Consider the following 15,274-nt stretch of genomic DNA (forward strand, 5'->3'; position numbering starts at 1 on the left):
GGACTCTCATCTGGCCTAATGTAAGGGTTATGGGATTTAAAGATCTTCCATGCCTCATTGGACTTGCTGACGTAGCAGGAAGGGGCAGAGCAAGAGGAAGCGGAAGCCAAACTAGAGTTCCTGCAGTGGCTAGCAGTGGCGGCAACGGCGGCAGCAGCAGCAGAGGCAGCAGCGGCGGCAGCGTGAAGCCCTTTTTGAGTCAGCCAGAATTTCTGCTAAGGACTCCTGCTGAGGACTGCCAGGGGCCGGAGCTGCTGGGAGCATGCTTCCTGGACGCTGGGTGGTTGCTGTGAGTGGGGAGAGGAGGACCTTTGCCTGAGGTAGCCTGTTCTGTTTTAAAGGCTTGAGAATGTGGGTGCTTTCTACTTTATCTACCTGTGCCAAAGTCATAACTACCTTGATGGCTTTCACTTTCTGGTTTTGGGACTCAGTCTTTTGGTATTTTAATAAATTTTCTAGCTTATTCCTCCATATAGCAAGCCTGATGTATTTTGTGATGGATAATTATATCAGCATATCTGTAATTTCCATAGGCATTGTGAATATGGCATTGCTGATACATTTGGTGACCAGGATGGGATCACAAAATGTCAGGTCTCTATTTGGAAGTAGTGGGGCTTTAGAGGGAGAAATGGCTATTCCAGGATGGGAGGATTTGCCTTATTCCTCTCTAGCCAGAGAATGGGCTAAAAGCACAGGGCCCTGTGAAAACTGGGAACCAAGGCTAAAAGAAGGAGAGCCTGGAGATTTGGAAAGATGTTTGAAAGGAAAACCCATAGAACCAGGCAAAGATCTGGCAGGAGTGTGCAGGAGAGGCTGGGTGCTGCTAACAAGTTATCGCCTTATGTGTAAAAGTAGGGGTAAGCTGCTGGAGGAAAGAGCTCGGATGGCTAGGGAGTCAGCTGGTTTGCCTAAGGATTCTTCTGTGTCATAGCACTCAGAAGAGCAAACTGGAGGGACTCATGTGGTTCAGGAGCAAGCTACTGTTCATGTAGCTAAAAGGAAGCAAAAAACTAGCAGAAGGAATGTGCATGCAGTTTTTGTACAGGCTGGGCAGAGTTGCCCTGACAGCTTCCAGGAGAATGTGTGTGAGGAGAATGGAGCAAGGTTAGATGAGGAGTCTTCTAATGTAGAAGCCCTCCCCATACGAAGAAGAAGACAGGAGAACCACCGGGGCAAAACAGAGTCCAGGGAGATAATTGAGGATTTCACTCAACAGGAGATCACTGATATATTGAATAGATTTACCCAAAGAATGGGGGAGTCTTTAGTGTCTTGGATAGTAAGAATCACTGATGAAGGCTCTGGATGAATAACACTGGACAGTGAGGACTGTTTAAAATTCATAAGTATCAGTCAGAATCCTTTTGTACACCAGGCTTTTAGGAATCACCATATGCAAGGAGGTAACAACAAAACTAATCTGCTAGCCTTAGCTGCAGAGGGATGCAAAAAGCAATATCCTACTGAATCTATGTGGCCTAGGGGAGACAGACCCTGGTACTCACTTAGAGACTGTATGAGAAAGCTAAAGGAGGAGGTAATGAAAACTGCTATCATGATTGGAGATGCAAATGCATATTATGATACCCCCCTAGGAGTTCCTCATAGAAATATCATAGTGAAGATGGCTCCTCCTGCACATAAGCACCTAATTCTGACTCTATTAATTGGAGAAATAGGGCACCCTCTTTCAGAGGTGCTGGATAAGATTTCACAATTAAGTGATTTAGGGGATTGGGAAAAAGACAAATTGCCTTGAGAGAGAAGAGTAAACAGCCAGAAGATTCAGAGACAAAATAGACCAACAAGAAGGGAACTGTTTACTGCTCTATTAAGAGCAGGCGTGGATTTTAGAAGACTAGATGGCATTCCAACTGAAGAGCTTCATAAGCTGTACCAAGAAAAGGTACTTAGCATTAGAATGAACAGGGAAGCAGGAACCACCCCTGCAGGTATTTCTGAATCTGAATCTTTGTATCCAAGTTTGCCCCCCCTTCAGGGGGAATAGGAGATAGGCCAAGCCCCAGCCCAGATAAAAGAAATATGCAGAAGAGATTGCAGACCCCATATTGGTTTAACAATATATTAGAAGAATGGATCAGCTACTATGACTAGGGCACTGCTTGATACTGGGGCTGAGGCCACACTTATCTATGGAAACCCTGATAAGTTTAAACATGGAACTCCTATTACCATCACAGGTCTAGGAGGCACTGAAATATCAGCCAGACAAATTAAAATAACAATGAAAATTGGGCAGTTACCTAAGAAAGAATATATGGTGGTTGTTGTACCCATTCCTGAATACATCATTGGAATAGATGTATTGAGAGGCATGACTCTGAATTTACCTGAAGGGAGATACCAATTTACTGTGAGGAAGATAGGAATTAATATAGTTTTAGGGGGAAAACTAAAAATGGACCCAATCACTTTACCTGAACCTTCTGAAGTAATTACTTCAAAACAGTATCGTGTGCCAGGTGGGCAAGATGAAATTACCACTACTATAAAGGAATATGTTGAAGCAGGAGTGTTAGTCCCTACAACCACAAGATGGAATAATCCTGTCTGTCCAGTAAGAAAATCATATGGGACATGGAGAATGACTGTGATTATAGACAGTTGAATAAGGTGACTCCTTCTTTGTATGCTGCTGTTCCAGATATCATCACCTTAATAGAAAGGATCCAGAAATATGATGGGACTTGGTATGCAGTTATTGACTTGGCAAATGCCTTCTTCACCATCCCAATAAACCCTAAACACTGGGACCAATTCGCTTTCACTTGGCAGGGTAGACAATATACTTTCACCTGCTTGCCACAAGGGTACATACATAGCCCCACCCTAAAATATGGTTTTCTGTGTTTATTGTGTCCTATTCTTGTTATATTGTTGTGAAATTTTGTTGACACCAGTTATTCCTACTGTATTTTTGCCAAGTAAGGGACATGAAAGATCTTGGGGCTGAATGTAAGGGTTATGGGATTTAAAGATCTTCCATGCCTCATTGGACTTGCTGACATAGCAGGAAGGGACGGAGCAGGAGGAAGCTGAAGCCAAACTAGAGTTCCTGCAGTGGCTAGCAGTGGTGGCGACGGTGGCAGCAGCAGCAGAGGCAGAGGCGGCGGCAGCGCGAAGCCCTTTTTGAATCAGCCAGAATTTCTGCTAAGGACTCCTGCTGAGGACTGCCAGGGGCCGGAGCTGCTGGGAGCACGCTTCCTGGACGCTGGGAGGTTGCTGTGAGTGGGGAGAGGAGGACCTTTGCCTGAGGTAGCCTGTTCTGTTTTAAAGGCTTGAGAATGTGGGTGCTTTCTACTTTATCTACCTGTGCCAATTTCATAACTACCCAGATGGCTTTCACTTTCTGGTTTTGGGACTCAGTCTTTTGGTATTTTAATAAATTTTCTAGCTTATTCCCCCATATAGCAAGCCTGATGTATTTTGTGATGGATAATTATATCAGCATATCTGTAATTTCTATAGGCATTGTGAATGGCATTGCTGATACACCAAATCACAAAGAAAGATTCTTCCCATGAGTGAGCCCCAAAGTAGAATACCAACCTCCCAGTACATGGCTCAGACCCAGAAGGCATCACAACCCTTGTGACTCAGTGCCTGATTAGGTTAGTACCAAAAAGTGTTAAATCCTTCCTGTAAGCAAGTTCTTCCCCCAAGGCAATACAAATCTCCCATAACACATACACACATACATATATGCATACATATATGTTCAGAGTCTATATAAACAGATATGTACATACATATATGTGCATATATGTCTATATAAATATATGTCTATACATATCTATCTATCTACATCTATATAGACTCTATGTGACTCAGAATGTGTCACAGCTTTGCACTGGGTCAGAGCTCAAAGCAGCAAGACATCCATGATTGAAATTCTTGTGTACCTTTCGACCTGGGAGCGTGGCTCCTGTTCCAAAGCAAAAAGGGAATACATGTAGTCACATAGTCCTATCAATGGATGGGGAAGATCTTATATTTCATTAAGCTTACAGCTTGGCATAACAACTATTCCTTGTGCTCACCTTCTAAAACTGATAATCCCTGAGCTTAGGCAAGCACCAACAGGCCCAGTCATGAAGCCCTGCTATGAATGGACTTTTTCTCACTATACCACCTTGCTTTATTCTTGTTGTTGGTCGTCACTGTTGCTGTTGTGGCTTACTGTTGATATTATGCCTCACCACTCTTGTTGCATGACACTTTTTGACTCTTTGCCTAACCACAAGTATAAAAATCAAGGCTCAGCCCCACTGCCTTGTGTCCCCCCCAAGGGGAAGGGCCATGGCACACGTGTCTAATCTGCCTCCTTATTTGCAAGCTGTTTCCCTTAGTTTGCAATTGAACTTCTCTTTGATTCCTGACTCCTTTCTCTAGACTGCTCTGTTTTGCTCTAGACATCTACAGGTTAAATATCTGTTCAATTCAGTTGACAGCCTAAAGGTTCTTATTATTCTGACATTCTATGTTCTCAATTTTAGTGGTCCTTTCAGTTTTAAACATTCCATGGTCAATATTTTAAAGATGTCTTCCAGCTGTGATATTCTATGGTATAAATTTTAAGGTTCCTTACAGTTAAAAAAATACTATGTTCTTTATTTTAAGGTTCCTTCTAGTTCTAAGCATTCTATGGCCAACAGTTTAAGGGCTCCTCCAGCTCTGACAATCTATGCTCTCTATTTTAAGGTTCATTCTACTTATAAACATTCTATGTTCTACATATTGAGGATCCTTCTAGTTCTAAACATTCTATGGTAAATAGTCTAAGGTTCAGCTCTCACATTCCATGGTGTCTATTTTAAGATTCCTTTCAATTCTAAACTTCCTGTGTTTATTATTATAAGGCTTCTTCCAGGTCTAAACATTCTATGGTGAATAGTCTTTGAGCCCTGAGACTGTAGTTCTCTATTTTAAGATTCCATCTCATTCTAAATGTTCTATGGTCAATAGTCTAAAGGTCCTTCTAGTTCTGACATTCTAGCTTCTCTCTTTTAAAAGTCCTTCAAGTACTATACTTTCCATAGCCATTAATCCAAGGGTCCTTACAGCTCTGACATTTTGGTTTTTGTGTTTTATTTCAATTATAAGTTTCCTTCCAGTTCTAAACATTCAATGGTTGAGTCACCAGGTCCTTCCAACTCAGATATACTATGTTCTCAGTTTTAAAAGTCCTTCCAGCTCTAAACATTCTATGGTCAGCAATTTAAAGGTTGCTTCCGCACAGACATCCTATGGTCTCCAGTTCTAATGTCCTTCTAATTCTAAACAGTCTATGTTAAATAGTCAAAGGTTCCTCCAACCTCTGATAATATGTGTTCTCAATTTTAAAGTTTCTTCTATCTTTGACAATCAATGTCCTCTATTTTAAGAGTCCTTCCAGTTCTAAACATTTAACCCCCAGTAATCTAAGGGTCCTTCAAGTTGTGATGTTCTATGGTCTATACATTAAGGGTCTTTCCAATTCTCAACATTCTGTGATCAATAGTCCAATGGTTCTTCTAGCTCTATTTTATGTACTCTATTTTAAATATCCTTCCACTTCTTAACATTCTTTCACTAATTAGTCTAAGGGCCTTTCCACTTTGACATTCTATGATCTCTATTTTAAGGTTCCTTCCAGCTCTAAACATTCTGTGGTACCTATGCTAATACTATTTCAAGGTCTGATATTCTGTGTTCTCTATTTTAAGGTTACCTTGAGATCTGAACATTCTTTTTTAAAGTTTCTTCCAATTCTTAATATTCTATGAGAATAGTCCATGGGCTGCAGGTTGTACAGGCCTACCATAGAATATCAGAGCTATAAAGACCCTTAGACTATTGACCATAAAATGTTTAGAAGAGGAAGGAACTTTAAAAGATAGAACACAAAGTGTTTAAAACTGGAGATCATAAAATATCACACTTGGAAGGGACCTTGAACTATTGGACACAGAATGTTTGAAAGTTGAGGAACCTTAAAATAAAAACCTTAGAATATTTAGAACTGAAAGGAACCTTGAAAGAGAGTCCCTTAGAGTAGTGTCTATAGAATGTTTAGAATGGGAAAGAACCTTAAAATACATACGTTAGAATGTGAGAGCTGAAAGGATCCCTAGATTATTGGCCATAGAATGTTTACAAATTGAAGGACGTTTTTAATAGAGAACATAAAATATCAGAGATGGAAAGACCTTTAGACTATTGAATGTTTAGAATTGGAAGAACCCTTAATATAGACCATTGTATGTCAGTGCTGGAAGGACCCTTAGATTATTTTGTATAGAAGGTTTAGAAAAGAAGAAACCTTAAAATAGAGAACATAGAATGTCAAAGCCAGAAGGATCCTCAGGCTATTGAGTATAGAACTTTTAGAAATGGAAAAATGCTTAAAATAGAGAACATAGTATGTTTAGAACAGGAATGACCCTTAAAAGAAAGAACATCGATTTTCAGAGCAGGAAACAACTTTAAAATTGAGAGTACAGAAGGTGGAAGGAACCTTAGACTATTACCCATAGATTATTTAGAACTGGAAGGACCTTTAAAACAGGCACAATAGAATGTTAGATTTGAAAGGACTCTTAAATAATTGACCATAGAATGTTTAGTACTGGAAGGAACCTTATAATAAAGACCATAGAATATCAGAGGTAGACGAAATTTTAAACTATTGGACATAGAATGTCTAGAAATGAAAGGACCCGTAAAATAGAGAACATGGACTGTTTAGAACTGTAGGGAAGGGTGGTGCAGTGAATAGAGCACCAACCATGGAGTCAGGAGGACCTGAGTTCAAATCCAGACTCAGACACTTGACACACTTAGCCATGTGACTTTGGGCAAGTCACTTAACCCCAATTCCCCTCCAAAAAGCAAAAAAGAGAAAGAACTATAGGGAATCTTAAAATAGATACTCTCGAATGTCAAAGCTTGAAGGACCATTAGACTAATGACCATAGAATTCTTAGAAAGTGAAAGAAATTTAAAATAGGGAACATAGAGTATTTAGAAGAGGAAATAACCTTCAAAATAAGAACATAGAATGTTAGAGCTGAGTGAATACTTAGACTATTGACAATAAAACATTTAGAACTGGATGGAACGTTAAAATTGCGAACATAGAATGTCAGAGCTTGAAAGAACCTTAAGATAGAACAATAAGAATATAAACGCTGATAAGACCTTTAGACTACTGAATGGAAGATGTTTAGAACTGAAAGAAATGTTAAAAAAGGGAAAATAAAATATTTAAAACTAGAAAGAACTTTAAAATATAGAATATAGAAAGTCAGTGCTGGAAGGATCTTTAGATTATTGGGTATTGAATGTTTAGAACTCAAAGGATCCTAAGAATAGAGACAATAGAATGTTAGAGCTAGAAGGACCTTTAGACTAGTGACCACAGAATGTTGAGAACTGGAAGGAATCTGAATGTACAAAACCTAGAATATCAAAGACTAATGGACCCTTAGACAATTAGCTATAGAATGTTTAGAACAGGAAGGAACCTTATATTGTAAAACATAGAAACAATAGAATTGAAAACAACCTGAAAATATAGTTCATAGGATGTCAGAGGTAAAACCCTTAGACTTTTGATCATGGACTGTTTAAAACTGAAAGGAACCTTTAAATGTAGACCATAGAATGTCATGGCTGGAAGGACATTTAGATGACTGAGAAAGGAATGTTTAGAACTGGAAGAAACCTTAAAATTTGAGAACATAGAATATCATACATCAAAGGAATGTTAGATTATTGGCCATAGAATGTCTAGAAATTGAAGGAACTTTAAAATTGAGAACATAAAATGTCAGAACTAGAAGAACCTTTAGAATATTTGCCATAGAATGTTTAGAACTATTCATATGGAAGAACAAAAAATCCACAATTAATGAAAAGAAATGAAAGGAAGGTTACCTAGCTGTAACAGATCTTAAATTGTATTATAAAGCATTAATCATCAAAACCACTTGGTACTGGCTAAGAAATAGAGGGATAGATCAGTGGAATAAATTAGGTACACAAGACACAGTAGTCAATGACTATAGTACTCTACTGATTAATAAACCCAAAGACCCAAGTTTCTGGGATAAGAATTCACTATTTGACAAAAACTGCTGAGAAAACTGGAAAATAGTGTGACAGAAGCTGGGCATAGACTTACATCTTACATTGTATACCAAAATAAAGTCAAAATGGATACACAATTTAGATATAAACACTGAAACCATAAGCAAACTGGGAAAGCAAGGAATCAATTATGGAACAGAAGAATTTATGACCAAATAAGAGATAGAGAATATTATAAAATGCAAAACGGATAATTTTGACTACATTAAATTGAAAAGATTTTTGTACAAAAATAGCCAATATAACCAAGGTTAGGAGGGAAGCAGAAAATTGGAAAAGATTTTTCCAACCAACATCTCTGATAAAGGCCTCATTTTTAAAATATATAGAGAACTGAGTCAAATTTATAAGAATACAAGTCATTCCCCAATTGATAAATAGTCCAAATATATGAACAGGCAGTTTTCAGAGGAAGAAATTAAAGCTATCTATAGTCATATGAAAAAAAATGCTCTAAATCACTATTGATTAGAGAAGTGCAAGTCAAAACAATTCTGAGGTAACACATTACACCTATCAGATTGGCTAACATGACAAAACAGGAAAATGATAAATGCTGGAGAAGATGTGGAAAATCGTAATGCTAATGCATTGCTGGTGGGGTTGTGAACTGATCTAACCATTCTGGAGAGCAATTTGTAACTATGCCCAAAAGGCTATAAAACTGTGCATACCCTTTGACCCATCAATACCACTTCTAGGTCTGTATCCCAAAGAGATCATAAAATGGGAAAAGGACTCACATGTACAAAAATTTTTATAGCACTTCTTTTTTGTGGTAGCCAAGTGCTGGGAATTGAGGGGATGCCCATCAGCTGGGGAATGACTGAACAAGTTGTGGTATATGACTGTAATGGAATACTATTGTGCTATAAGAAATGATGAGCAGGCAGACTTCAGAAAAGCTTGGAAAGACTTATGCTGAGTGAAATGATCAGAACCAAGAGAACATTGTATAAAGTAACAGCCACATTATGTGATGACTAATTTAATAGAGCTATCTCTTCTTAGCAATGCAAGGATCTAAAACAACTCCAAATGATTCATGATGGAAAATGCTGCCCACATCCAGAAAAGAACTTTGGAGTCTGAATGCAGATGGAAGCATATTATTTACTCTCTCTCTCTTTAGCTTGTTTCTTCGTTCTGATGGCTCCTCCTATTGGTTCTAATTCTTTTTTACAACATGCCTAACATGAAAACAGGCTTAATATGAATGTATATGTAGAGCCTATATAAAATTTCAAAATCTTATGTAAATAAGTGAATGTTGAAAACTAAGAATAAATTTAAAAAGAATTTTGAGAACTGAAGTAACCTTTAAAACATAGACCATAGGGGCGGAGTCAAGATGGCGGAGTAGAAGCACGACCTTCCTGCGGCTCCAGGTTCCACCTTCCCCAATCCATATAAAAAGGGGACTCTAAACAAACTTTGGGGCTGCAGAACCCACAAAATGACGCAGAGAAGCTAACCTCTCGCTGAGGACAGCCCGGCAGGTCGGCACGAATCCACCAGCACAGCGCTCTGGGAGCCGAGCCCAGCCCCATGCCTGAGGCTTTAGCCCCAGGGCGGGCCTGACCAGCCACCAGCCAGAGGGACTCCAGATCAGCAGCAGCTGTGGCAGTTTCCAGATTTATGAACACATAGATGCGAAGGACAAAGTGAGAGGTCAGTGCAGTCTGGACTTTGGGACCCAGTAAGTGGGAGTATGTGGATTTTACCCCTGAGGCAAGAAGCTGCTGAGACAACAGCCAGCCAGCACCACATGGCACCTTCAGCTCCTGGCCTGCAGAGTGTAGGGGGACCAAGCACCAGTCTGAGGGGTAATCGCTCTTGCTTTAACCTTCTTGGATCTGGATTGCAGTCTAGGGTGGAGGTCCTGGGGTGTGTGTCCAGCTTGCCAGAGTGTCCGGAGACCTCAGAGAGGGCACCCATCTAATACCTCCGGCAGCTGAGAAAACCCCAGTGTTTGGGACGAAAGCTCCCCTGTCTGGTGGCAGAGTCCTACTGTAGCAAAAAGCCCAAAAGTCAAGTAATTGAGTGGCAAAATGAGCAGGCAAAGGAAACAAAGCAGACAGAAGATTGCAACATTACACTCCTATTTTGGGGACAAGAAGGAGCAAAGTAGGGAACAGGAGGAAAACAGTGAAGTCAGAACTCCTGCACCAAAAGCTTCAAAGGAAAATACAAGCTGGTTACAGGCCAGAGAGGACCTGAAGAAGGAGGTAAGAGAAGTGGAGGAAAAATTGGGAAGAGAAATGAGAACAATGCAAGAAAATTATCAAATGAGAGTCAACAGCCTAAGGAAAATAATACCTTATAAAAAAGACTGACTCAAATGGCAAAGGAGGCTCAAAAAGGCAATGAGGAGAAGAATGCCTTAAAAAGCCAAATTTGTGAGATGGAAAAAGAATCTCAAAAGCTCAATGAGGAGAGTCATTGCTTCAGAATTAGATGGGAGCAAATGGAAGCTAATGACTTTATGAGAAATCAAGATGCTGTTAAACAGATCCAAACAAATGAAAGAATAGAAGGCAATGTGAAATATCTCATGGGAAAAACCACTGACCTGAAAATAGATCCAGGAGAGATCATTTAAAAATTATTTGACTACCTGAAAGCCATGACCAAAGTAAGAACCTAGAAAACATCCTCTAGGAAGTTCTCAAAGAAAACTGCCCTGATGTTTTAGTACCAGAGGGCAAAACAGAGGTTGAAAGAATCCACCAATCACCTCCTGAAAAAGATCCCCAAAAGAAAACCCCTAGGAATATTATAGCCAGGTTCCAAAATTTCCAGATTAAGGAGAGAATATTACAAGCAGCCAGGAAGAAACAATTTGAATAGTGTGGAAACACAATCAGGATAACCCAGAATCTGGGAGCTTCTACACTGAGGGATTGAAGGGCTTGGAATGTGATATTCCGGAGGTCAAAGGAGCTGGAATTAAAACCAAGAGTCACCTATCCAGCAAAACTGAGTATCATGTCTCAGGGGAAAATATGGTCGTTCAGTGGAATAGAGGACTTTCTAGCATTCTTGCTGAAAAAACCAGAGTTGAATAGAAAATTTGACATTAAGATACAAGAAGCAAGAGAAGCATGAGAAGGTAAATCGGGAAAAAAAATCATAAGGAACTTATCAAAGTTGAACTATTAACATTCCTACATGGAAAAACAATAGTTGTAACTTATGAAACTTTTCTCAGTAGTTGAAGGGATTAGAAATATATGTCTATATATGAGAGTATATGGGCATGGCATATGAATACATATGTGAATGTGTTTATATATCTTTACAGGTATACATAGATAGAGGTCACAGGACCAATTTAACAGGAAGGGATGATACTTAAAAGGTGAAATTAAGAGGTGAGAGAGGAATATAATGAGAGGAGTTGGGGAGAGAAAGACTGGGGTAAACTATCTCATACAGAAGAGGAAAGGGAAAATGGTTACAATGGAGGGGAAGAATAGGAAGGCAAAAGGGAATGGGTCAACCTTATTCCCATTGAATTTGGCTTGAGGAGGGAGTGAAATACACACTAAATAGGGTATCTCACCCTCCAGGAGAGTAGGGGGGGAAGGAGATTATGGAAGAGAGGGCAGGCTGGGGGGGGAGGGAAGTTGGAAGCACCCACTTTTGAAAAGGGATGGGATCAAAGTAGAGAATAGAACAAGTGGGAGATGAGATAGGAGGGAGGGAAATATAGGCAGTCTTTTACAATATATCTACTATGTTATTGTTTTTGCATTAGCCACACAGGTACAACCTATACTGAACTGTTTATCTTCCCAGTAAGTGTGGGTGAAAAGGGAGGAAGGGAATGAATCTGGAATTGAAAGTTTTAAAATTAAATATTCAAATATATATATATGTGTGTGTGTGTGTATCTATCTATACTATTATTAATACCATTTTACATGTAATTGGGAAATAAGATATACAGGCACTGAGGCATAGAGATCCACTGGAAAAGTCGAAAGGGGTATGGGAGAAAATATGGGAGAGAGCAGATTGGAGGAGGGGATATTCTGTGGGACTGCTATTTTGGGGCAGTGGGTAGGGGAAAAACGGGGAGAAAATTTGTAACTCAAAATCTGGCAGAAACGAATGATGTAAATCAGAAGTTAATAAAGCATCAAAAAAAAAACATAGACCATGGAATGTTACAGCTGGAAGGACTGTCATATTATTTTTAGCATAGGATGTTTAGAACTTTAAGTATGCTTAATGCACCAAACACAGAATATTTTATCTGGAAGTCTTGACTTAGACTATTGATCATACAATGTTTAGAATTGGAAGGACCCTTAAAATAGAGAACATAGATTACTTAGAACTGTAAATAATTGTATAGTAGAAAAATAGATTGTTTAGAACTGATAGAACCTTTAAAACAGAACAAATAAAATGACAGAGATTGAAGTATAATAACCTATTGACCATAGAATGTTTAGAATGGGAATGACCCTTCAACTGGAGAGCATAGAAGGGCAGAGGTAAAAGAATCTTTACGCTATTTGGCATAGAATGTTTAGAATTGGATGGAACGTTAAAATTAGAGAACATAGAATGTCAGAGCTCTAAAGAACTTTAAAATAGGGAACATAGGATGTTTAAAACTAGAAGGAAACTTAAAATGAAGAACATAGATTGTCAATCTGAGAAGGAGTGTTAGACTATTGATGAGAGAATATTTAGAACTAGAAGGATCTTTAAAATAAGCGCCAAAGAGTGTCTGTGCTAGAAGCAATTCTTTTCATAGCTAGCATTTATACGGCACTTTAAGGTTTATAGAGTAGTCTACACATTATCTCATTGGATCCCCTCAACAGCCCTGGGAGGTTGGTCCCACTATTATCTCCATTTTCCAGTTGAAGAAACTGAGGCAAACTGGGTTAGGTAGTTTGCCCCTGATCAGAGCTAGGAAGTGTCTGAGGCCAGATCTGAACTCAGGTCTTCCTGACTCTGGGCTCTGAGCTCTAGCCACTGCATCACCTAGCTGTCATTTTCCCAGTTGTTTTTATTTATCCCCTGTATAATATTTTATAAAAGTCCTTCTAGATTTCTTACATTAAGATTTTTGCTTCTGTGGAAAGCATTTCCCAATGAAGACATTCATTGTATCCATTATGAGTTTTTCGATCAAGAAAAGTTGTGATTTCTGAGGAAAGGTCTTCCCAATATACTCAGTTTCTCATCTGAACACAACATTCCCTGATGTCAAGATGAGAGGTGTGGTAGAAAGTTTCCCACAGTTGATTGAATATTTTTTTCTCTACTGTGAATTTTCTGATAAATATGTTTTGAACTCTGATGAAGGTCTTCCCACATTCAATACAATGACAAGTTTCCTCTCTACCATAATTTTTTCTGATACTCAATTAAGATTTTTGCTTTCTCAAATGACCTTTCATAATCACTATGTTGATAATCTCTCTCCCCTTTCTGAAGCTAAGAAAGTTGACCCTGGAAGGCCTTCCTACCTTCATAATATTTCTTTCCAATGTGAATCTCCTGGTGTGGATTAAATTTTAAACTCTGGTTGAAAACCTCTACATTCAGTACATTTAGGAAATTTTTCTCTGAATTTCAGTTTTTCAAAATTCTTTTGGAAAGCCTTCCCATATGCAACACACTAATAAATCTTCTATCCAATACTCTGCTGCTCATTTCATTTTTTACTTTCTCAGAAGTTCTTAGCATAACTATTACACTGATAATGCTTCTTTCCACTATAAATTTTAGGATCCCCAGAAAGTTGTGCTTTGGCTGGACTTCTCACCTTCCCAGGGTTTTCTCCAGTATGGGTGCCCTAATGAAAGGTCAGCTTTGATGTCCTCAGATGGGAAGTCTTCCCAGATGAATGATTTCTCTGTATATAAGAATTTTTTGATTGAGAGTAAATTGTTAACACTTAAGGAAAGACCTTCTAGATTAATTTCATTTAAAAGATTTCTCTCTAATTTGACATTTATGATGTTGAGTATGTTGTGTCTTCACACTGAAGGCCTTCCCACATTCATTACATTCACAAGGTCATTGATACTGAGTAAGATGTGAGCTCTGGAGAAAGGCCTTCCCACATTTTTTGCATTCATAAGGTTTTGCGCCAGAATGAACTCTCTGATGTCGGATGAGTGCTGAGCTCTCCAGGAAAGTCTTCCCACATTCTTTACATTCATAAGGTTTTTGTCCTGTATGAATTCTCTGGTGTCTAGTGAGTTGTGTCTTCAGACGGAAAGTCTTTTCACATTTGTTACATTCATAAGGTTTCTCTCCACTGTGAATTCTCTGATGTACAATAAGCTGTTTGCTGTCATTGAAGGCCTTCCCACATTCATTGCATTCATAAGGTCTCTCTCCAGTGTGAATCCTCTGATGCGCAGTAAGTTGTGCACTACGGCCAAAGGTCTTCTCATATTTGGTTTCTCTTCAGTGTGAATCATGTGATGCTGAATAAGCTGTTTCCTCAAGTGGAAGGCCTTCCCACATTCACAGCATTCAAAAGGTTTATCTCCAACACTTTTCTCCAATATGAATTTTATGATGTCGAATGAGGTCTGAACTTTGGTGGAAGCCCTTCCCACATTGAATACACTTGTAAGGTTTCTCTCCAGTATGAATCCTCAGATGTTGGATAAGTTGTGAGTTCTGGCGGAAGGTCTTCCCACATTTTTGGCATCCAAAAGGTTTTTCTCCAGTATGAATTCTCTGAGGCACAATAAATTTGGAGTTTTCCAGGAAGGACTTCCCACATTCATTACATTCATAAAGTTTTCTTCTAGGACATATTTTCTGATTCTGGACAAGTTGTTTGTATTCAAGGAAGGTCATCCCTCAGTCATTACATTGATAACGTTTCTCTAAAGTACAAATTTTCTGGTGCTGAGCAACATATTTACTATGTGGAGAGGTGTTTTTTGGGTGGCTTCCCTCTGGCGTCCAAGCTACTTCCCCTCGCTCCAACTGGTCAATCACATCTGGATTGGAGACTGCAAATCCCAGGTAAATCACGGTTCGATAGTTATCCAGCATGACATCCTTGTATAACTCTCTCTGAGATTGATTTAAGCTTCGCCACTCCTCCTGAGTGAATTCCACAGCCACATCT

At 39.1% G+C, this 15,274-nt stretch overlaps 1 protein-coding gene across 1 annotated transcript; it reads right to left on the bottom strand.

Moving 5' to 3' along the window:
* Positions 1-14,199: 14,199 nt before the first annotated feature.
* Positions 14,200-14,997, bottom strand: LOC138170962 (zinc finger protein ZFP2-like). The gene is made up of 2 exons (XM_069100380.1): positions 14,687-14,997; positions 14,200-14,593 (listed from the first exon to the last, which is right to left on the bottom strand). The coding sequence occupies exons 1-2, from the start codon at positions 14,995-14,997 to the stop codon at positions 14,200-14,202; spliced, it is 705 nt and encodes a 234-aa protein (XP_068956481.1).
* Positions 14,998-15,274: the final 277 nt, after the last annotated feature.

Source organism: Petaurus breviceps, unplaced genomic scaffold (genome assembly GCF_028583685.1).
Source record: "Petaurus breviceps papuanus isolate PSGF00001 unplaced genomic scaffold, PetGlider_PUasm1.0 400, whole genome shotgun sequence".
Lineage (NCBI taxonomy): Eukaryota > Metazoa > Chordata > Mammalia > Diprotodontia > Petauridae > Petaurus > Petaurus breviceps.